The following is a 21,050-nucleotide window of genomic DNA, read 5'->3' as shown; positions in this document are numbered from 1 at the left end:
AGAAGGCGTGTTCTGGGGGTTTGAGGTCGGCCTGGACACCAGCGTGGCTGGCACCACAGGATCCGGGCCACGTGGGATGTAGAGGGGGCATCCCGTTCCAAGCCCCTCCCCTGGACAGCAGCTCTTGGCCGGGCCCCAGCCAAGACCTGAGGCTACTTCCAACCCACCAGAGGCAAGGCCCCGCGCCGGCCATTTGCCCGAGAGACCTGGGCGACGCCAGCTGCCTGGGTGGCTACACAGGCGTTTTCAAGAGCCAGGCACAGGGACAGAGCTTTGCTCCAGCCTCAGGGTGCAGCCGTGCTCTGCGGGCCAGGGGAGCCTGCACCAGGCCTCCAGCTCCCTCCACCCTGCAGACGCCCAGCTCTGTAGCCTGGTCCCAGAGCCAGGCCCTCACACCGAGCTGCCTGAAGGTCTCCAAACTCATGAGGCTGCTGGGCCTCTGTCCAGGCTCTCCCTCTGCCTGCAGTGCCCCCCACCCCTGCCTTGGATCTCCCAGTGAGTGTCTGTCCTTCTTTAGGTCCAGCTGAGAAGTGAACCCCAAAGCCTTCCCGACAAGGCCGGCACTGCTGGGGTCGACGCCCCACTTCGCTCTCTAAACGGGAGCTGGACACCAGTGGCAGGCTGCTGGGAGATGGGGGCACCCACAAGCCCTGATGCTACCTCGAAGGCCCCTGGGAGGCCCAGGCAGTGGGAAGGGATGGCCTCCGGGAATCCCCCTTCTGCCTGGCCTCCTCCGTGCGGAGTCATAAGGAGTGGATGGCCCTCGAGGGGAGCCCGTCCAGCCAGTTGCCCTCTTGAGGGGGAAGCCACGTGGCCGTGAAGCCCAGAGGCCCTGCACAGGGACCTGTCCTGCAAGCAAGGCCGGCTCTGCCCTGGGAGTCAGCAGCCGCCTTTACTGTATGTGTGAGAGTGAAGCCGCCTCCTCTAATTACACCCCGGACCTTCTCATCCGCCCCCAGCCCTTCCAACTTCAAAGGCCCCTGGCCCCCAGCAGGGAGGGAAAGTTTCTGGGTGCCTGTGAGGACCCTGCCTCCTTGAGGCAGCAGCGTGGGCTCCAGGCTGAGGTGGCAGCCGGGCCCTTTCTCCTGGGCCTGGGGTGAGGCTGCCAGCTGGCAGGATGGGCAGTGCCCTGGCCTGTGGTATCTGCACCTGCTTGTGGCCCGTTTAAGTTGGGTCCATCCTGAGTTTGCCAACCTGGCTGCCCCGAGCTGCAACCTTGGCCCTGGTTCTGTCCTCAGGGAAGTCCCAGCCACAGACACACAGAACCACACCCGAGGACCACAGACCCAGGACCCCACCCGAGGACCACAGACCCAGGACCCCACCCGAGGGCCACAGACCCAGGACCCCACCCGAGGGCCACAGACCCAGGACCCCACCCGAGGACCACAGACCCAGGACCCCACCCGAGGGCCACAGACCCAGGACCCCACCCAAAGACCACAGTCTACCCTGCACTGGGATGGGCTCCCAAAGGCCAGAGCTAGGGCACGAGGTGGGAGAGGGGGAGCTGAGGGGCAGGGTGGCCGGAGGACAACCAGGGGCAGCTGGTCTGGACAGGTGTTGGGGGAGGCAGAGCCGAGGGTTCCCAGGCCAGGGACCCGAGGGGGTGGGCCCAGTGGTTAATTCCAGATGGAGCCAACATGCGCCAGGGAGATTGTGTGGGGAGGGCCCGGACAGTGACGCCCCCAGCAGTAGCGTGGAGTCACCTGCCCTGTCTTGGCCCCCAGCAGCTGGACAGCTCCGCACAGGTCCTGCGGCTGGATGGTCCCCACAGGGCCAGGAGGGAATGAAGGCCGGGTCGGAGGGCGTGGGCTGAGACACCAAACAGAGCCACCTGCATGGGGAGACCAGCGTATGGAGCCCACTGGTGACATTAACAGAGGCCCAGTGTCCAGGAGGAGGGAGGCGATTTCTTCTCTCCTCAACAGTCCAAGGCCAGCTCACTGGCCCGGGAGGCCTCCCGGACCCCTAACTGCTGAGGTGCTGTTCCCAACACCTTTCTGCTCACACGGTCCTTTTAGAGCTGCCGCCCCCCAACTAGCCTGGTGGCACCCAGGGACAGGCAGTTCCCTTCTGAGTCCTCAGCCCAGCCGGAGGACGCCTGGAGGAGGTGCACAATCAGCATCAGCCTGGTGGAAACTCATTCCCTCCCTCATGGCCCCTCCCCTGGACGGCAGCTCTTGGCCCGGCTCCAGCCAGGACCTGAAGCTACTTCCCACCCACCAGAGGCAAGGCCCCGCGCCGGCCATTTGCCCCAGAGACCTGGGCGACGCCAGCTGCCTGGGTGGCTACACAAGCATTTTCAAGAGCCAGGCACAGGGACAGAGCTTTGCTCCAGCCTCAGGGTGCAGCAGTGCTCTGTGGGCCAGGGGAGCCTGCAGCAGGCCTCCAGCTCCCTCCGCCCTGCAGACGCCCAGCTCTGTAGCCTGGTCCCAGAGCCAGGCCCTCACACCGAGCTGCCTGAAGGTCCCCAAACTCGTGAGGCTGCTGGGCCTCTGTCCAGGCTTTCCCTCTGCCTGCAGTGCCCCCCACCCCTGCCCTGGAACCCCCAGTGAGTGTTTCCCTCTTTAGGTCCTCAAAGAAGGGAGGGAAGAGTAAAGGAGGGGAGGAGGGAGGGAGGGAGGAAGGGGAAGGAGAGAAGGAGGGGAGAGGGAGAAAGGAAGGGGGGAGGGAAGGAGGGGGAAGGAGGGGAGAGGGAAGGAGGAAGAGAGGGAAGAAAGGAAGGAGGGTGTCCATATGCCCCTCCAGGGTGTCCATAGAGAGAGGGAAGGAAGACGGAGAGAGGGAGGGGGAGGGAAGGAGGGGAGAAGAGGAAGGGAGGGGAGAGGGAGGGAAGAGTAAAGGAGGAGAGGAGGGAAGAAGAGTGGGAGAGGGAGAGAGGGAGTGGGGAGGGAGAGAGGGAGGGAGAAGGGAAGGAGGGGAGAAGGGGGAAGGAGGGGAGAGGGAGGGAGGAGGGGGGATGGCGGGAGAAAGGAGGGAGGGAGGGAAGGAGGGAGAGAGGTAAAGAGGGAAGAGGGAGGTAGGAGGGAGGAAGGAGGGAGGGAGGGAAGGAAGGAGAGGGAAGGAGGGAGGGAGGAGGAAGAGAGGGAAGGAGGGGAGAGGGAAGGAGTAAGAGAGGTAAGGAGGGGAGAGGGAGGGAGGAGGGAGGGAAGGAAGGAGGGAAGGAGGGAAGGAGGCAGTGGAGAGGAAGGGAGGGAAGGAAGGAGGGAGGGAAGGAAGGAGGGAGGGAAGGAAGGAGAGATGGGAGGAAGGAGGGAGGGGAGGAGGGGAGGAGGGAGAAAAGAGCTCAGGAATCCCTCAGCCTTTGAAGAGGCTCTCGGGGCACAGCCTCACTGTCCCTGCCCCCATTACACAGTTACACAGTGAGTGCTCCAATAAAACCTGAGCGTTTGATTCCAGTTTCAAAGATCTTTGATCCAGCTGTGCCTCCCCTGTCCCTGTGCCCGGGGCGGTGGGTGGGGCCCGGACTGGCCTCCCTGGTCCTCCTGCGGAAGCCCTTCCGCATCGCTCTGGCTCTTGGCCGGGTCTGTGTCTCTCCTCCCTGTCTTCTCTGGATGCTTTTGTGACTCTCTCGGCTGGATCTCTCTCCTTCAGTCAGTCTCCCACTGTCTCTCCGTCTCACTGTCTCTGTCTCTGTCTCTTCGTCCTCTGGGCACTGGCCCCACTTCCTGGGAAAACAGGAGCTGTGAGGTCTCCTTGTTGAGGGACAAATGCCAAACGGGCCAGCGCTGTCTGCTCAGGGGCCCTGGAAAACTGGCCCAAAGCTCCAGCAAATGGCCCTGACGATGGGGTACTCCCGGCCCCCGCCCTCTGCCTCTACGGGATCCTCCGTAAAGAGTTACTGAGTGCGCTTCCCCCAGGGCGCTGCAGGCAGGCGGGATGCACTGTGGCTGGGGGAAGGGAAGGCCTGGCGCTCCCCTGCTCCGAGGAGGGCATCCCAGGGAGGGTGGGGGTCTCCTCCCCTCGAATATGGCCCAGGCCCCTATCTCAGAAACCTGAGGCCCCCAGGGCAGGGCCAGCCGGGCGGGCAGCCGTGGCCAAGCAGAGACTCCAGCCCGGCCGGGCTCTGGGCTTCAGGCTCTGGGCAACTCCCGGTCAGTGTTGCACAGCCCCTCCCTGCAGCTGCCCCTCCAGGGTGTCCACAGGACATTCCCAGTGCCTGCTGCATCCCCCGCCAGCTGCCCGAGGTCACATTTTTTGGCAGGTAACACTCCCAGCACCCCTCGACTGGCCCCGGGCCCCAGCCTTTTCCTGAGCCTCCTCTCCAACTCCCTGCACTTTTTCAGGATCCACTTTCCACCATCACCGCTGGGGGCAGGTCGGGCTGGGGGCAGGTCAGGCTGGGGGCAGGTTGGGCTCGGAGGGGAGGCCCCTGGAGGAACAGTGGCTCTGAGTGTGAGCAGCTGCTTGGGAAGCACCGCTGTAGGGGCCAGAGAACCGCAGCTTCTCTGCCTTTCCCTCGGCAAATCTTTTCCAAGTACCTGCTCTGCCAGGCCCGGAGCAAGTCAGTCGAGGTGCAGAGGAGACTGGGCACTCTGTCCCCCAGAGCCCATCTGTGGGGTGGTGGCAGCAGCCGCAGGCCTGCAAGCGCTCGGGCCTGGGGCTTGGAGGGTGACCCAGAGGTCTGTCCTGCCTGGAAGGCTGCCGCCCCTGTGCCCCGGGGTCCTAGGTGGCCCTGGCCTGCGCCTTGGAACAAGCGGGTGACATTGTGGTATCCCATCTCCCCCCGCCCCTCCCTGTGGTGCTGAAGTGCTTGCCATTGGAATTGCCACTCCCACCGGGCTGGGCAGTGACGGGCAGAGCTATCAGAAGGCTCCCCAGCCCTCAGGGGCTTCAGGGGACGGAGGGACCAGGGAGCCGGGCAGGTTTGGCCAACTGCCACCTCCCTAAGGCACCTGCAGGGGAAGGGTGGCAGTTTCTAGGAAGCCAACTGGCAGAGTGGTCCTGCCCAGAGGGTTACCGAGGGCTGCTGTGGGGCGGGGGGGGGGAGCTGCAGCTCAGCCAGGGAGGCCATGTGACCGCAGCAATGGGGAGCCAGGGAGCCACAAGGCCCCTGCACAGTCCACCGTCCTGCGCTCCAGAACCTACCTCTGGGGCTCCCTGGGCCAGGTGTTGGCTTCCGGGAAACATGGCCCAGACCTTGAAGGGGCAGGGGGTGGGGGGGTGGCCTTCAATGTTTTCCAGCATTATTCTTTTTTTTTTTTTTTTTTTTTTTTTGAGATGGAGTCTCGCTCTGTCGCCCAGGCTGGAGTGCAGTGGCCGGATCTCAGCTCACTGCAAGCTCCGCCTCCCGGGTTCACGCCATTCTCCTGCCTCAGCCTCCCGAGTAGCTGGGACTACAGGCGCCCGCCACCTCACCCGGCTAATTTTTTGTATTTTTTTTTTTTTTTTTTTTTTTTTTTTTTGAGATGGAGTCTCGCTCTGTCGCCCAGGCTGGAGTGCAGTGGCCGGATCTCAGCTCACTGCAAGCTCCGCCTCCCGGGTTCACGCCATTCTCCTGCCTCAGCCTCCCGAGTAGCTGGGACCACAGGCGCCCGCCACCTCGCCCGGCTAGTTTTTTGTATTTTTTTAGTAGAGACGGGGTTTCACCGTGTTCGCCAGGATGGTCTCGATCTTCTGACCTCGTGATCCGCCCGTCTCGGCCTCCCAAAGTGCTGGGATTACAGGCTTGAGCCACCGCGCCCGGCCGTATTTTTTTTTTAGTAGAGACGGGGTTTCACCGTGTTAGCCAGGCTGGTCTCGATCTCCTGACCTTGTGATCCGCCCGTCTCGGCCTCCCAAAGTGCTGGGATTACAGGCTTGAGCCACCGCGCCCAGCCCGTTTTCCAGCACTATTCTAATGGCAGCCCCCAGGCCTGTTTCCTCTATAAATGGAGATGGCACTGGAGGGGAGCTGACCCCCAGGCCAGTCAGGAGCCCTGTGACAGGACTCTCTAGTGGGCACCCACCCTCGGGACCAGGCTCCCTGGACTCCAACCCTGCGCCCCCACGTCCCCCCTGCTGGTAGGAGGCCTGGGTGTGTGGCCCCTGCCAGTGAGCTGCTCCATGAGGCACTGAGCCTTTGACCTCTGCCCCAGGCTGTGTGGCCCGAGGCTCAGCGCTCAGAAGTAGACATGGGCATAAGGGGGAGGTCAGGGCAGAGCCGCAGAGCTGGGAACTCAGTGCTCAGCCGTGGACAGTGGGTTCCGGGAGCAGAGAAGGTTCTGGCCTCTCCCTGTAGCCTGAGCTGGGGAGGCGGCCATGGTGGGCAGGCGTGGCCGGGCAGGGAGGGGATTCCTACAGAGGGCAGCTCAGGCTACAGGACCAGCGGCCCCAGGAACACGAGGGTTGCCCTGTGTGTGTCTGGAGGATCAAGGGGGTGAATCTAGGTGACTGTGGACCACAGGCTGGGTGGCCACTCGTGGAGTCCAGGGCACCCAGGGAGCTCCGGGGGCCTCTGGAACCCTCCAGAACCTTCCGGAACTTCACACTTGAATTTTGTTCTGTCCCGGGTTCTCCAGCCTCAGGTCCAATGGTCCACTCATGTCCAGGGCAGGCCCAGCGTGGGGCTTGGGCGCCGAGGGAGGGACGCACACCTTGAGCTCCTGCCGAGCCCAGAGAATGGAGGAAGTGGCCGGTGAGGGCCCAACTTGCTGGTGGGCCTCTCTGAGCCCAGCATCCTCTTCCGAAATGCGGGTGTGATGTTCCTGTCTCCCAGGCAGACCTGCAGACCAGCCCTGCGAGGTGTGGAGTCAGCCCCTGCGTGTGCCCGGCCCCCGCTCACACTCCCACCTGCCCCCAGTGTGGCTGCGAAGTTGGAGGGAGGAGAGAGCCAGCCAGGGGTGTGGGCGCCGAGATCAGAGACTCGCACGCCAGAGGGAATGTGAACCGGCCCAGCTGCTGGGGCACCTGCCGGCAGCTCCCAAAACAACCGAACAGTCACCACGGGACCCAGCAACTCCACTCCTAGGTGTGTGCCCAGGAGAAACGGAAGCTCCTGTCTGCACAAACACGCGTGCGGCTTCCTTCACTAAACGTGGAAACGGCCCAAGTGCCCCTGGGTGGGTGATGCATGAACCGGGTAGTCCGTCTGTACAATGGAATACTTATCCTTCCGCCACAAAAACAGAAGAAATTCTGAGGCAGGCTTCAGCACGGACAGGCCTTAAAGATGTGGTGTGTACACCACGGTTCATGTGTGTGATTCCATTCCCGAAAAGCCCAACACTGGTGAGCCCCTGGGAACAGAAGGTGGCTGAGTGGGTCTTTATGGCTGGGGGGCTGGGGCTGCGGTGATGAAGCTTTATTTTTGATGAAAATGTTCTGGGCCGGGCTTTGCGGTGGCTCACCCCTGTGATCCCAGCGCTTCGGGAGGTCGAGGTGGGCAGATCACCTGAGGTCAGGAGTTCGAGACCAGCCTGGTCAACATGGTGAAACCCTGTCTCTACCAGAAACACAAAAATTAGCTGGGCGTGGTGGCACAGGCCTGTAATCCCAGCTACTCAGGAGGCTGAGGCAGAAGAATCGCTTGAACCCGGGAGGCACAGCTTGCAGTGAGCCGAGATTGCGCCACTGCACTCCAGCCTGGCGACAGAACAAGACTCTGTCTCTAAAAGAAAAAAAGAAAACATCCTGAATGGACGGTGGTGATGGCCGCACGTAGCTGCACGTACTGGAAACGGTGGAATCGCCACTGTCGGTGGAGAAATTCATGGAGCGTGAATTAAGGCTGACCCTGGAAAAAAGTGGGTTTGAACCTCGGGTGTCATCTCCACGTGGATTTTCTCCCGCCTCTGCTGCTCCTGGGTCTGCAAGACCAGCCCCTCCTCTTCCTCCTCCTCCTCCTCAGCCTCCTCAACGTGAAAAAGACCAGATGAAGACGTTTAAGGTGATTCGCTTCCACTTGGAAAGTATGAAACACATTCTCTCTTCCTTAGGATTTTCCGAATGGCATTTTCTTTTCTCAGGCTCACTGGGTTGTAAGAACACACTATACCACACATACATGATACAAACACGTGCGTCGACTGTTTATGTTATTGGTAAAGCTTCTGGTCAATAGTAGCCTCTCCATAGTTAAGTTTCGGCGGAATCAAGAGTCATACTTGGGTCTGGCGAGGCAGCTCACTACTGTAATCCCGTCACCTTGGGAGGCCAAGGCGTGAAGATCACTTGAGGCCAGGAGTTTGAGACCAGCCTGGGCAACATGGCAAGACCCCGTTTCTTTTTTTTTTTTGAGACGGAGTCTTGCTCTGTCGCCCAGGCTGGAGTGCAGTGGCCGGATCTCAGCTCACTGCAAGCTCCGCCTCCCGGGTTCACGCCATTCTCCTGCCTCAGCCTCCCGAGTAGCTGGGACTACAGGCGCCCGCCACCTCGCCCGGCTATTTTTTTTGTATTTTTTAGTAGAGACGGGGTTTCACCATGTTAGCCAGGATGGTCTCGATCTCCTGACCTTGCGATCCGCCCGTCTCGGCCTCCCAAAGTGCTGGGATTACAGGCTTGAGCCACCGTCCCCGGCCGGCAAGACCCCGTTTCTACAAAAAAATTAAAAATTAACCAGGCAAGGTGGTGTACATCTGTGGCCCCGGCTACTCGGGAGGCTGAGGTGGGAGGATCGCTTGAGCCCAGGAGTTCAAGCCTGCAGTGAGCTCTGAGCACACTCTGGGCGACAGAGCAGGAACATGCCTCAAAAAATAAAAATAGAAACCCCAGCACTTTGGGAGGCCAAGGCAGGTGGATCACCTGAAGTCAGGTGTTTGAGACCAGCCTGGCCAACATGGTGAAACCCCATCTCTACTAAAAATACAAAAATTAGCTGGGCGTGGTGGCAGGTGCCTGTAACCCCAGCTACTTGGGAGGCTGAGGCGGGAGAATCGCTTGAAACCGGGAGGTGGGGGTTGCAGTGAGCCGAGATTGCACCACTGCACTCCAGCCTGGGCAACAGAGCAAGACTCCGTCTAAAAAATATATGTATATTTTTGAGGTCAGGAGTTTGAGACCTTATAATATACATACATAAAAGGATTTTCCACTTTGTGTGGGGTTGGTGCCCGAGTCCCCCATTGATCAAGGACCAACTGCGTATCTCAATGAAGCTGTTAAGACAAAAAAGACTTGCCCAGACTCCCTGAACAGGGTCAGGGCTGCAGCAGCCAAATGGGCTTGGGAGGGGCTGGCCGGCTGCGGCTCTGTTTTCACTCTGCAGGGTCCCTGGGTGTTTATTCAGCAGGCCTGGGCCCTGCTCCCCACCCGGCCAGAGGCCTCCTCTCCTCCCCGGACTCTTCCCAGAGGATGTTTTTCCAGGGCCCGGCTGGGCAAATGGCATTTGGATTCTGGCCGGGGAAGCCTGGGGGACAGTCCCCACGTCCCAGCCCCATTTGGAAGCAGCCTGTTTCCTCCAGTGTCCGGCCGGAGCCCTGCGGATTCATTCTTGGCCACCCGCTGCCCCTCGGAGCTGTGGGACCCCAGGGGGTGCCCCTCCTGGGCTGTGCTGGCCTCGGCAAGGCTGGGCCGGGCCCCCCTGAGCATGAGGGACCTGGGGAGGGGCGCAGGCGAGAGCCTTGTGTGGTCTCCCTGTGATGATATTCGGGGCCCCTGACCTCTGCCCGGGGAGGGAATATGTGGGGCGTCAGGGCACACGGGGTGCACAGCTCAGCAGCCCAGGCAGGCGTCTGGTGGAGATGTCCCGCACCCCACCCCACCCTCCGCCCCAGCTCCCGCCTTCCCCACCCCCAGACGCGGCCCCTAATCACAATGCACTTCCCACAGCTGGTCCCCACACCGAGCTCTGCACCATCCGGATTGAGTGGGGGTGGGCGGGAGTTTTCCCAGAAACGGACCTGTGAGTCACCACCAGCCCAGGAAGTGGCCGCCTCCTGTCCAGCCCCCCAGCTGACCACTGGGCCTCAGTGTGGATCACAGAGCAAGGCCATCCATGGTGACCCGAGGACTGACTGAGCGCCTGCCGCCCCGAAACCTCCAGGCGCTCCCAGGCTGTGCGTGAGACTGTGGTCAGCAGCCCCATGCGGCCCCCCATGGAGGTGCAGGAGGAACAGGTGTTCTAGGGAGGAGAGAGTTTCAGGGAGCCCCCGGGGGCCCTTCCTAGAGGGGAACGCATGTGGGGAGCCCTGAGGTCAGAGCCGATGCGCGTGGGAAGGAGGCCTGGGGGGCTGCAGCTCAACAGGAGGAGCCAGGCTGGGCCCCGAGAGGGAGAGCGGGGCCTTCCCAGGGGCTGTCAGGCCAGGGGTGCGACCAAGAAGCCCAGAGGAGGCGTGGAGCAGCTCCTGGGCCCCAGTCATCCAGCCTGGGATGTGAGAGTAGAGGGGACCAGAGAGAGAAAGACGGTGGCCCCAGGCCACACAGAAACCCAGGCAGGACCCTAAAACCCAGGCCTCGTCCCGTTAGCCTCCAGCCGCTCTCCGAGGTACCTTGCAGAGGATGGGACGGCAGTGGGGAGCCTCTTACATCAGGAACCGGGGTCCCAGATGGTGCCCGGAGCCTGGAACTGCAGAGGGCTGTGTCCGTGGCTGTGCCGCTCTCATAGGGTACACCCCGGCACCCGAGGGCCGAGCAGGGACCCAGCCCCTGTCACAGCACCTGCCAAGCTTCTGGGTGGCACTGCGGCGGGGTGGGTCAGGGAAATTTGTCAGCTGGGGCGGCCATGACGGAGTCGCACAGGCCCCGGTGGTTTCAACCACAGGGACTGATCCTCCTGGAAGCCCGAGATCCAAGTGTTGGCTCCTCTGAGGCCCCACTTCCCGCTCTTGCACACCATTTCGCTGAGGCGTCCTCACGTGGTCGTCCCTCCAGTCATGTCTGTCCCAATCTCCCCTTCTTACAAGGACGTCAGTCATATTGGATCAGGACCACCCTGTCTTACCTTGACGACCTTTACCTGTCTTCAAACACAGTGACATGCTGAGGCCCTGGGTGCTAGAGCTTCAGCTTGTGAATCTGAGGGCCTTTGTCTGCCCAGGCCCAGGCACTTCCTCCCTCCGTCCTGCAGGCCGGCAGGCGCCTCTGCCTCCACGGCCTGGCCTTAGCCCTGCCTTCATCCCACCTCCCCTCTGGGACTGGGGATGGGGCTGGGAGGCCAGACCGGCTTTGGGGAAGTTACCTGACCTCCCAGACACGAGGTCTTCGTTTACAGGATGTGGCTGTGTGTCTCGCTGTGACTCTGGGGAGGGACAGGGCTTAGCCAGTGCCTAGCCGGACGCCCACACCCAGCACACCTGCCTGGACGCCCACACCCAGCACACAGTAGGTGCTCAGAAAACACAGCCCAGACTGTTGGAGGCAGAGGGACCCGGGGCCCCTGGAACAAAGCTCTCATTGAACTGGTAGAGAACAAGGCCAGAGAGCCCTGGGCACCTCCCCTGTCTCCCAAGGCCTCTGGGGACCCCTGTCTCCACCGAGACCCCTCTGCCCCTGCCCCTCCGGTGACTCGGTGGTTCCCATGACAGTGACAGCAGGGCTCCTCCCGCCCACCGCAGGCTGGGGCTGCCCTTTCGCTTCTCCCTCTCCCCTCTGCCTACTCGGATCCCACCAGCCTCCTCCGAGGGCCTGTCTGGCCTGCCCAGTCTGTGGGACCCTAGACACGGGGACGATTCCCCACCATCTCTTGAGAAGGGCTGTAGTCACGGTTCAGCTCCAGCCGGGGGGGTGCTCCGGCTCCCAGTGGCCACAGGACCCCGGTGTTGGGGCTGAACCTCGTCAGTCACCCCATCACCGGCTGAAGACCCCCGGTGCCTCCCGTGCCCCCTAAGACGAGGGGGCTGCCTGGAGCACGTGCCCTTGGGGTGACTGGTCCAGGTCACCAGGGACGCTGCCCAGGAGCACCTGTGAGGGGCTGGCCTGGCTCCCGTTGTCAGGCACGTGAGACTGCGTGGCGGCTGCATGGGACTTCGCACCCTCATCCCCAGGTAGAAGTGGGCGTGGATACCCCCCAGGATGGTCGCAGACCCTCCCCGTCCCCCTTCAGGGATGGGGCCAGGTGGTTCGCAGGCTGAGCCTGGGCTCCTGGATCTTGCAGGCAGAGGAGACACAGCAAGAGGTCTCCAGCCATCTGGGCCATGGTGCACTTGGGGAAACTGAGGCATGTCAGGCCTGAGGTTTCTCCAGCCCGTCCGGACTGACCCTTGCTGTCTGAGTAGCCTGGGATGTGGGCCCCCACCGTGTCCATCTCATATGTGTCCTCCCTGGCTCCCCACCAGAGAGGATGAGTGTGGAAGGATGTCAGGGGGCTGCTTTGCTTCCTCAGGTCAAAGAAACATTGCCCCCCGCCTTCCTGGAGCCCAGATAAGTGGGTTCTCCAGGATCCAGTTCACGGAACATTCCAGAGCCTGGTGGGGTGGGCCTTGCCCCTCCCTCACTTCCCCACGGGGGTGATTTCCTCGGCTCGGCCACTCCCAGGCTCACCTCCAGAAGGGCCAGTTGCTGGACCAGGCAGGTCACAGGCCGAGCTCTGCTTCCAGCTGTCCAAACACGAAGCACCTGCAGGGCAACCTGGGGGTGATGGGGGTGTGGGATTGGAGGCTGGGGGCACAGGCCTAAGGGAGGGCCCGACCCACTTCCCTGCAGGAGCCCTGGCCAGCCTTGCCGTGTCTCAGATCTGCTGCCTCTTTGGGTTTAGGAAGTGCCAAAGAGGGCCATTATGGGGAGACCCTCAGGGCTGCAGGGGGAGAGGCTGAGAGCCATGCAAGAGATGTGGGCCGCCCACCGGGTGTGGGGGAGTCGAGAGGACAGGGCCCTTGGAGTTCGGTGGCTCTGGTGTGGGGACTGGCAGGCCCGGGGTCTGGGACCTGCACCCACACCGGAGATGCGAATCCCGAACCGGATGGCGGGAAGCGTTGGGGCCGTGCACTGGGAACAGGCCCGTGCCTCCTGTGAGCTGTGCCGCCACGCTGGGCCAGGCTACGGAGTCGAGCAGCATTGGGTGGGCCTGGCCCTCGGGGGCTTTGCAGGGCATGGGGCTGGTTGGAGCCGAAGGCGGCGACGCCTCCAGGCCAGGTGCCCTCCGGTGAGGGTCTCTGTCCTGTCCTCTGCCCTGTGAGTTGGAGAGAATGACGGCGCCCTGAGCTGCTGCAAAGTGAAAGAGACTGTGGGTGAGAAGAAGCTCCTTGTTGGGGGCAGCTCTGTGAGCTCCTCTACTTGGGGTGATCAGGAGGCTCTGGAAGGAGCGGGCATCCGAGCTTGGCCGGAAGGCCTGGCCCCGGCGGCTGCTGCCCCTGGGACTCCCACATGAAGAGGCTGGGCAGGGGTGTACCTGGAGACCTACCAGACAGGTGCAGAGAGCGGCTGACAGAGAGCTAGTATGGAAACTGCCATCCGGGGCAGTAAACTCCTCAGCATCCAAAACCAGACGGACATGAGAGGGCCCTAGGTGGGGCAGTCAGCCGGGCGCCCCACCAGCCACAGCCAGCCTGGGAGAGGCTAGGGAAGAGGTGGGCTGGCTGAGGCGTGTGGAGAGGGTTTGGGCTGAAGGAGAGGTCATTCTTTTAAAGGAAAAGGCGACGAGAACTCAGAGTCACTGTCAGCACGTGGTGTTTGGCCTGCTGTCACCTGGGGAAAGCCACAGGTGCTGGGAAGTCCTGTCCGACCGCTACGCCTGTGTGAGAAGCACCTGGGGGAGGCCTGGGGAGCTGCCAGCCAAAGCGGGGATCTCCAGCCGGCCCAGCCCTGTTTCTTCCTCTCCTCCCTCCTCCGCACTGGCCAATTTTCCTCCACAGAGCAGGCATTACTTGCCGTTTTGCAAAGCACGTGCTGAGCCCAGCGCAGGCCTGTGGCAGGTGCTGCCAGCCGAGACCTGCCTCGGCGAAGGCCCCACACCAGGCACTTCTGCCCGGTGCAGCCCCTCAAAGCGCAGGAGCTGGGGGTGCAGGCAGCATGGAGGCCGGTTCCAGGGGCACAGCTTGCCTTGGAACTGAGACCTAAGTCCCATGTGGACAGGACCCTGGCCGTCCCCCTGCACCCCCGCGTGGCCGTGGCTCGTCTCCGTGGGCGCCCACTGCTCCGTAAGCATCTGCCATCTTTCACTTCCTTATCCTGTGAGGGAAGTGGTGAAGAAACCGAGGCTGCTGGCTGGGTCACACCACGACCAAGTGGCAGAACCCCTCCCAAGTCCCACCGGCCCTGAGGCCAGGCTGTCAGCCACAGCCCAGCAGCCATGGCCAGGCCAGGACACACTGGCTGTGGACACAGGAGCACTGGGCAGTCCGGGCAGTGGAGACTCAGCCCGGGCACCGGGACACGGCAGCCTCCACCTCGGATGTCCCCTGGGGCCAAGGAAGGAGTGGGAGGGAGATGGGTCCCAGGAGAGGATGTGGAGGCCTGGGGTCCCCGGGGTCCTTGGCCTGCCCCTGCTCTCCTGGCTGCCCCTTTGCTGTGGGAACAGCTTCTTGGCTTTCCAGCTGATGGCACATTGGGAGCAAAGATGGGGAGGCCAGGAGAGCAGAGCCCGTGCTGGCACACATACACTGTCTGGGTGGGAATGAGTGTACCTTCCACCTAGAGGGGCATGTGAGTTGGGCCAAGCAATTGGCAAACATTTCTGGAGCGCCTAATGTATGCCGAATCAAGTGGGGGAAGACAGGGAAGAACTGGATGCACCAGCTGTCCTCAAACAGCCAGAAAAGGGCAGCAGTAGGGGATGCCGCATTACCCAGGGAGGCCAAGACCCCTTCTGGGTGAGGCAGTCCAGGAGGACTTCCTGAAGGAGGAGGAGGAAGAAGGGGAGGAACTTTAGGGACCCTTGGAGGCTAGGCACCTCTCTGGATCTCAGTTTCTCTGAGGCAGGGAGAAGATGCCAGTCCTGCTACGTGGGTTTGGTTGGGTTCTTTTCACCAGAAACAGATGAGCTCACGACCAGGAAGCACTGGAGCTCCCGTGTGCATTTCCTCACTTTCCAGATGGGTGTAAGCATCATGCCCCTGTGTTCACTGGTGAGGCCAGTGGTCTGGGGACCGAGCTCTGGCAGGCACGGGGGCTGCCTTGCGCTGCTGGCACCCCCAGAGGAGGCTGCGGTGCTTGACCCCGACCCACAGAGCCCGGCTGCTTCAGTGACTTGTGATCACAGAGCAGTCCTAGGCCGGCACCACACCGGGGTCTGGGCCAGCGGCACTCACCGTCAGGAGGTCGCACACAGAGCGGAGAGGAAGCCGGGCCAGGAACTCTGTGGTGCACCGCGGTTGTTTATGTTGACCCAGGAACTTGTGCAACGAACTGGGGCCCGGAAAGCTGGCTGCCCGTGGCCACACGCAAGGGGCAGGCCGAGGGGCCACCCAGGAGGCCGCCCAAAAGCCGGGGTGGCTTGGGCCATCCCACCAGGTCGCACCCACCCAGCTGGGGTCGCAGCCCAGGAACGGTGAAAACTGAACATCTCTCCTGGCCCTGCGGGACCCTCCCCAGCCTCTGCCCCTGCGCGGTGGGGGAAGAAGAGAGGCAGGAGGCCCGTGTCTCCTGGAGTGACAGCCTCGCAGAGGACAGCCTGGAGTGTGCAGGGGAGAGGAAGTGGGGAGGGGGCTGCAGACCCTCCCTCAGGACTCTTGGGCCTCCGCCAGGCTGGCTTGGGGTTGGTGGGGCTGCTTGGACCGTGGCTGTCTCAGCTCCTCTGACAGAGCTCCGGCCACAGACCCCAGAGCCCCAGCCAGGCCGGTTGCCGGGGACTGGAGGGGGTGTGGGGCATTTCCAGCCCCCCCCCGCACCCAACCAGCGCCTTCTATCTGGAGTGGCCTGGCCCCACCCAAGACAGTCGCCCACAGCAGAGATAGACGCTGAGACCCGAGTGCAGGGCCGGCTTGGGCTGGAGAGCTGCTCCACGTCTGCTGAGGGCACCTGGAGGGGACGCCCAGGGGCTCCACACAGCTTGGCAGAGCCTGGTAGCCTGGGCAGCCCCTGGAGGAAGCAGGCCAAGGCCTGGAGAAGGGGGCGAGCTGCTGGGGTCACACGCGCATTTGGGCAGGGCCCGCACTGAGCTCAGCTTCCCAGACCCTAGCAGTGTCCCTCCGCATGTGGCTGTACCCCTGCAGGCCCCCAGGTGCTCTCCGCCTGGGAGGGACCTCAGGATGGAGGCCGCAGCGCCCTGTGCCTGTGGGGCTGCCACTGTGGCATCCCCAGCCTGCAGGCCTCTGCCCGGAGGAGCCAGTGCCTCCCTCCGCACCAGGCCCAGCATGTGATTCCTGGGGACCGGGAGGTGATGCCCACCCCACCACCACCTGGGGCCCCCGGGCAGAGGTGCGGCGCCTCACCCATGTGGGGGGTCCTGGGATTCCAGAAAGCCCCCTCTTCCCACACGAAAGGCCTTTCAGGCCCCCTGAGGCCCACCCAGCGCCTGCGGCCAGCCTTCCTCTGTTCTTGCAACACCCGCCTGAGTGCCGAGGCAGAAATCTGACTCGCCGGCTCAGGCCCCAACGTGCCGGCCGCCCTCTGGGCAGGCTGCTCTCCCACGGGGAGGGCGCACCAGGCACAAGGACCCTGTGGAGACCTGCTGGTTCTGGGAGGCCGTGGGGGGTCCTGCCCTGCCCCGTCTCCCTGGGAAAAGGTGCTCCGTGCACAGACCCTTGGCAGTGAGTTCCACCGAGACCCCCATACCATGGCTTTCCTGCCTCTGAACAGGATGCTCGCCCAGGACCCTCACCAGATGCACAGGCTGTGGCAGCCCCAGCCTGGCCCACGGCTGCGAGAGTCTGAGCCATCCCACCTCTCACAGGCAGGGCAGGCTGTGAATGACCACGTCCCTCAGGTCCCACACTGCCCCCAGGTGCTGGGGGAGATGGTGGGTTCTGCCCAGGCACGTATGGGGCTCACGACGCCTCTCCAGGACATGATCAGAGCCAGGGTGAAGAGGCAGGGCTGGGTGGGCTTGTGGGGCTGGGTGGGGGTAAGCTGGCTGGAGGCCCACAGGCCCATGTCTAGCTGAGCCCAGCCTCACCGTCCCCCTGCTACTCCTAGGCTGGGAACAGGTGGCCTGGTGCCCTCGGCTTTCCGTTCGCAGCGCCGGCCGCCACAGGTGGGGTGGGTAGCGGGGGCCTTCCTTCCTTTGCAGCAGATGGTAAAGGAGCTGTGGTGACTTGGCCATAAACAAGGGTGGCCCCTCCCTGCGGGGGACGCTGCCAGGGCAGGATGCTCGAGGTGGGCTCGGTGGAGGAGGGGCTGGCCGTGCGATCAGGAGGCTTCTGGAGGTGGGCAACCTCCTCTCTACTCCAGGGCCAGGCCCCTGCCATCCTCCATGCTGGACCTGGTCGCGTGTGGTTGTGCAGGTTGGGCACTGCTCCCAGGACCTGGGGCATCTTTCTAAAGTGTGAATTGGACGTCTTCGTGCATCAGCTCAACCCACCTGCTGCCCGAAGGATGAAGCCCGAGTCCTCAGCCACTGCCTGTCCGCCAGTCCCCCGCCTCATCCCGTGTGAGTCCTCTGAGAGCCAGGCCGGCAAGCTGCCCTGCTGTCCCCATCAGTGTCTGGTCACACGTGCCATTGCTGTGTGGTCCCTGGGACATCTCCTCCCCTTGTCTTTGGGCGCTGCCACACCCGGAGTGGCCTAAATAAAGCCACTGTGGAATCTCCAGGGTCCAACAGGAGCCTCACACTCTGAGGTTTTGCTGGTGAGGGTCCCAGGACTAGAGCGCTGAGTAAGCCGAGTGCTGGGGGGCAGACAGGCCCAAGAGAGCCTCTGGTCAGGGCCCAGCACAGCCCAAGGCAGATGAGGACAGGTGTGTGGCCCACCAGGGAGGGCACGGGCGGGATATCAGGCCTAGCCCCATGCCCCGGGCTCCTGAGTGCTGTAGCCCCCAGGGCCTGTGCCCTGCCTCTTCCGCCTCATCACACAGACACGTGGGGAGCAGCCTGGACCTTCCCTTCTGCACAGGGGCCTTGTCCGGGCACCGCTCTCCCCAGCTATGGTGCCGTCCCTGCTGTTTCTCAGGCACATCAGTCATCCTGCAGCCGCCTGGGGCATGAAACGCCTCTTCCTGGGAGCCTCCCCGGAGCTCCTGGGCACAGACCGTGTCTCCCCAGCCTTGCTGGGGCCAGGGCTCAGCCCCCTTCACGGAGTCCTGAGGGGCCTTTGTGGGCCTGGTGGGCTCTGGGGCCATTCGAAGCCCCTTTGTGGTGCAGAGACTGGGTGGCCTAGGTGAGCTGCGTCCTTGCTGGGTGCCTCAGTTTCCCCATGTGTGAAGCAGACAATATGTCTAAAGCCAGTTGGCCTAGGAGGCTCCAGCCAGAGCTCCGTGATGGGGGACCCACCTCTGATGCTGCTGGGCTCTCAGGGCAGCCCCGGCTGGTTCCCACCAGGCAGCTCCTGATGCGGAGAGCGGGCACATGCCCGGGCAGCACCCTCCACAGCTGGCTGCTCGGAGGATGGCGTGACTGCCCCACCCCCACTGTGAGCTCATGCCCGTCAGGGTCAGGGTTAGGGTTTAGGGAGGCCCCGTACACTCCGGGCTCTGGGCCCCTCCTCCTTTCTCCCTCCTCCTCTCCGGTAGCCCACAAAGGACCCAGGACCACTCCTGGGACCCAGAGACCAGGCCTTGGTGCTCCCGGGCCCTGGGTGAACGCTGGGAATGTGGGGCACCCTATCCTGGGAACCCCGGGGCTGCCAAGGAGGCCCAAAGACTCTGGGCTCTGTGTCTGACTCGGGAGAGCAGGGTATCGCTGGGGTGGCCCAGGCCCCACACCTGACCCAGGGCCCACCGCAGCCCAGATCAGTGACCCCAACAAGGAAGGAACTGCTCTGGCGAGTCTCCCCCACCCCCACGGACGCCTGCTGGCCATGTGGCCACACACGCAGCTCTGCCTCCTGTTCTGATGGAGATAACTATTTAGCGCCAGCTGTGTGCAGCCACGCACTGCTTCAGGGGCAGAGCTGAGGGGCAGGGGTGGCAGCTGCAGCCAAGGGGCCAGCCCTCGAGGGGGCTGGAGGTGGGCACTCTCTGCCCCAGCTCCAGGGCAGGGCCGGGGGCAGGGGCCGGGCAGGGCAGAAGCTGGGGGCTGGGCTCAAGAAGCGAAGGTGGGCGCTGGCTGGTACTCACACCTGGCCCCACGCCACACCCTCCTCCCCGGCTCAGCACTTTCTCACGCTCGGAGCTGGCACGGGGGCCGCGCTGGGGCTTGTCCTGGCCCGGGGAAGGCGGGCGAGGCCTTCCTCTGGGCCCGGGGGCAGGGGCCGCTGCAGGTTGGGACACGTCTGGAGTGGGGGAGCCCGTTTGCAACACCGGCCGAGCAGCTGCAGGATCTCGTGGGGCTGCAGGAGGCCCAGCCCCCACTGCACGTGTCCCAGCCCGCTCGGTCCCCAGAGAGGACGGGGGCACAGGCAGCTCCCAAAACAAACGTGGACCCAGAGACCCTGGCCAAGGCCCTGTCCTTCCCTGGTCCTCCATGTTCTCCCTTTGAAACTGGGGATCCTGGTCAGAGCATCTGTGTAGGATCTTGTGCGCACAGCACACACCGCACCTCGTCTGGTCCTGGGATGGTCAGCGGCATCTCAGCCTCAGCACTACTCTCTGGAGAGTGGGGCGACAGGGCCGTGTCAGCTGCTGGGAGGCTCCCAGGAGGAAGTCGCACACTCGGGGCCCTTGCCCAGCTATATGGTGGCTGTGCCTTCAGGACATGGGCAGTCAGGAATTCTTAAGGGCCCCTGAGTCTGAGGGCTGGGGATGGAGGCCTGTGGCCCCTGGCTCTCAGCCTCACCCAGCCCCAGGCTTTGACCTCAGAGCTGTCTGGCCAGAGCTGCTGGGGCTCCTCAGCCCCCTGGAACTGGGAGCTGGGCATGGTCACCCTCAGACAGTGCACCTGCCCCAGACCTGCTCCAGCTGCCAGCCAGTCTCTCAAGAGTCGGCCAGGCCCCTCTGGCCACACAGGCCCCGACCCCTGCACGAACCCACCGGAGGTGATGCCCATCTGGAGGGCTCGCCCACAGACTCCTGGGATGGGCCTCTGGTTCCAAGGACAAACTGTCTCCTCCTGGGACCCACCCGCCTCAATGGCTCTGTAGGGACCCAGGCTGTTGTCAGCCCCCAGGAACAGCCAAGGCCCCCGTGAGTCCTTGGCCAGTCAGATTTATCACACTGGGATAAGAGACAAGCCAGAGGGGCCTTGGATGGCTCCCGTCCAGCCACCACTCCTACCCACTCTGTTCCTGAGGAAACTGAGGCCCATGGAGGCGCAGGCCCATGGCTGGCTTCCTGAGCCACAGGACCTGGGGAAAGCGCCCGGCCTCTCCCACCTTGGTCTGCAGGCCTACAAAGCCCTCCATCTCTCCAGCCCCTCGCCCTGGGGCAGGAAGGCGGGAACGGGGACACAGGGCTCTGGGGAAGTGAGCTCAGGGGTTAGGAGCTCCGTCCGCAGGAGTCTTGTGCTGTCCTCAGAGCCGGGCAGGGTGCGAGGCAGGTCCCCTGGGAGGCAGCCCCCGACACCCAGCCACTCTCTGGCAGCCTCCCAGGCTGGCGTGGGAATGTGGCTGGCGGGAACGGGGCCTCTTCCCCGGGGAATCAGCTGCTGGGTGCTGGCCAAGAACACTCTGATCCAAAGAGGAAGCAAAGTTCAGCTGCAGCAACTTGACCCAGGACAGCTGGGGATAAATGGACGGCCAGGGCAGAGGCAGAGACTGTCCAGACCGAAGCAGGTTGAACCCTGACCCCTGCCATGGTCTGATCCTTAATCCCAGCCACAGTCTGAGCCCTGATCTGAGCTATAGATTAAGTCTTGACAGACACAGTCTGAGTCTCTACTCCAGCTATGGACTCATCCCTAATCCCAGCTACAGGCTGACCTCTGACCCCAGTCACACACTGAACCCTGATCCCAGCCATACACCAAGTCCTCACCCCAGCCACAGACTAATCCCTGAGGCCACCTATAGGTCTACCCCTCACCCTGGTCACAGACTGAGCCCCCATCACCAGTCCAAATTGACCCTTGATCCCAGACTAAGCTGAGTCTTGATCAGAAGCATAGACTGACCCCTGATCCCAGCTACAAGTCAAACTCTGCTCCCAGCCATAGCCTGAGCCCGGACACAGGCACAGAATGAGTTCCCATCCCAGTCAAGGGGTGACCTCTGACCTCAATCAGAGCC

General features: G+C 63.2%; 1 protein-coding gene across 1 annotated transcript; it reads right to left on the bottom strand.

Annotated features, from left to right (window-relative positions):
• Positions 1–7,918: 7,918 nt before the first annotated feature.
• On the bottom strand, positions 7,919–17,378 carry LOC123569053 (uncharacterized). The gene is made up of 6 exons (XM_074018073.1): positions 17,315–17,378; positions 16,910–17,015; positions 15,105–15,510; positions 11,099–14,025; positions 10,410–10,880; positions 7,919–8,205 (listed from the first exon to the last, which is right to left on the bottom strand). Exons 1-4 carry the CDS (start codon positions 17,376–17,378, stop codon positions 13,471–13,473), a joined length of 1,131 nt encoding a protein of 376 aa, XP_073874174.1. The 3' UTR covers positions 7,919–8,205; positions 10,410–10,880; positions 11,099–13,470.
• Positions 17,379–21,050: the final 3,672 nt, after the last annotated feature.

The sequence above is a fragment of the Macaca fascicularis genome, chromosome 15 (assembly GCF_037993035.2).
Source record: "Macaca fascicularis isolate 582-1 chromosome 15, T2T-MFA8v1.1".
NCBI lineage: Eukaryota > Metazoa > Chordata > Mammalia > Primates > Cercopithecidae > Macaca > Macaca fascicularis.
Note: the sequence above shows the minus strand (reverse complement) of the source record. Positions and strands in the feature narration are given on the sequence as shown.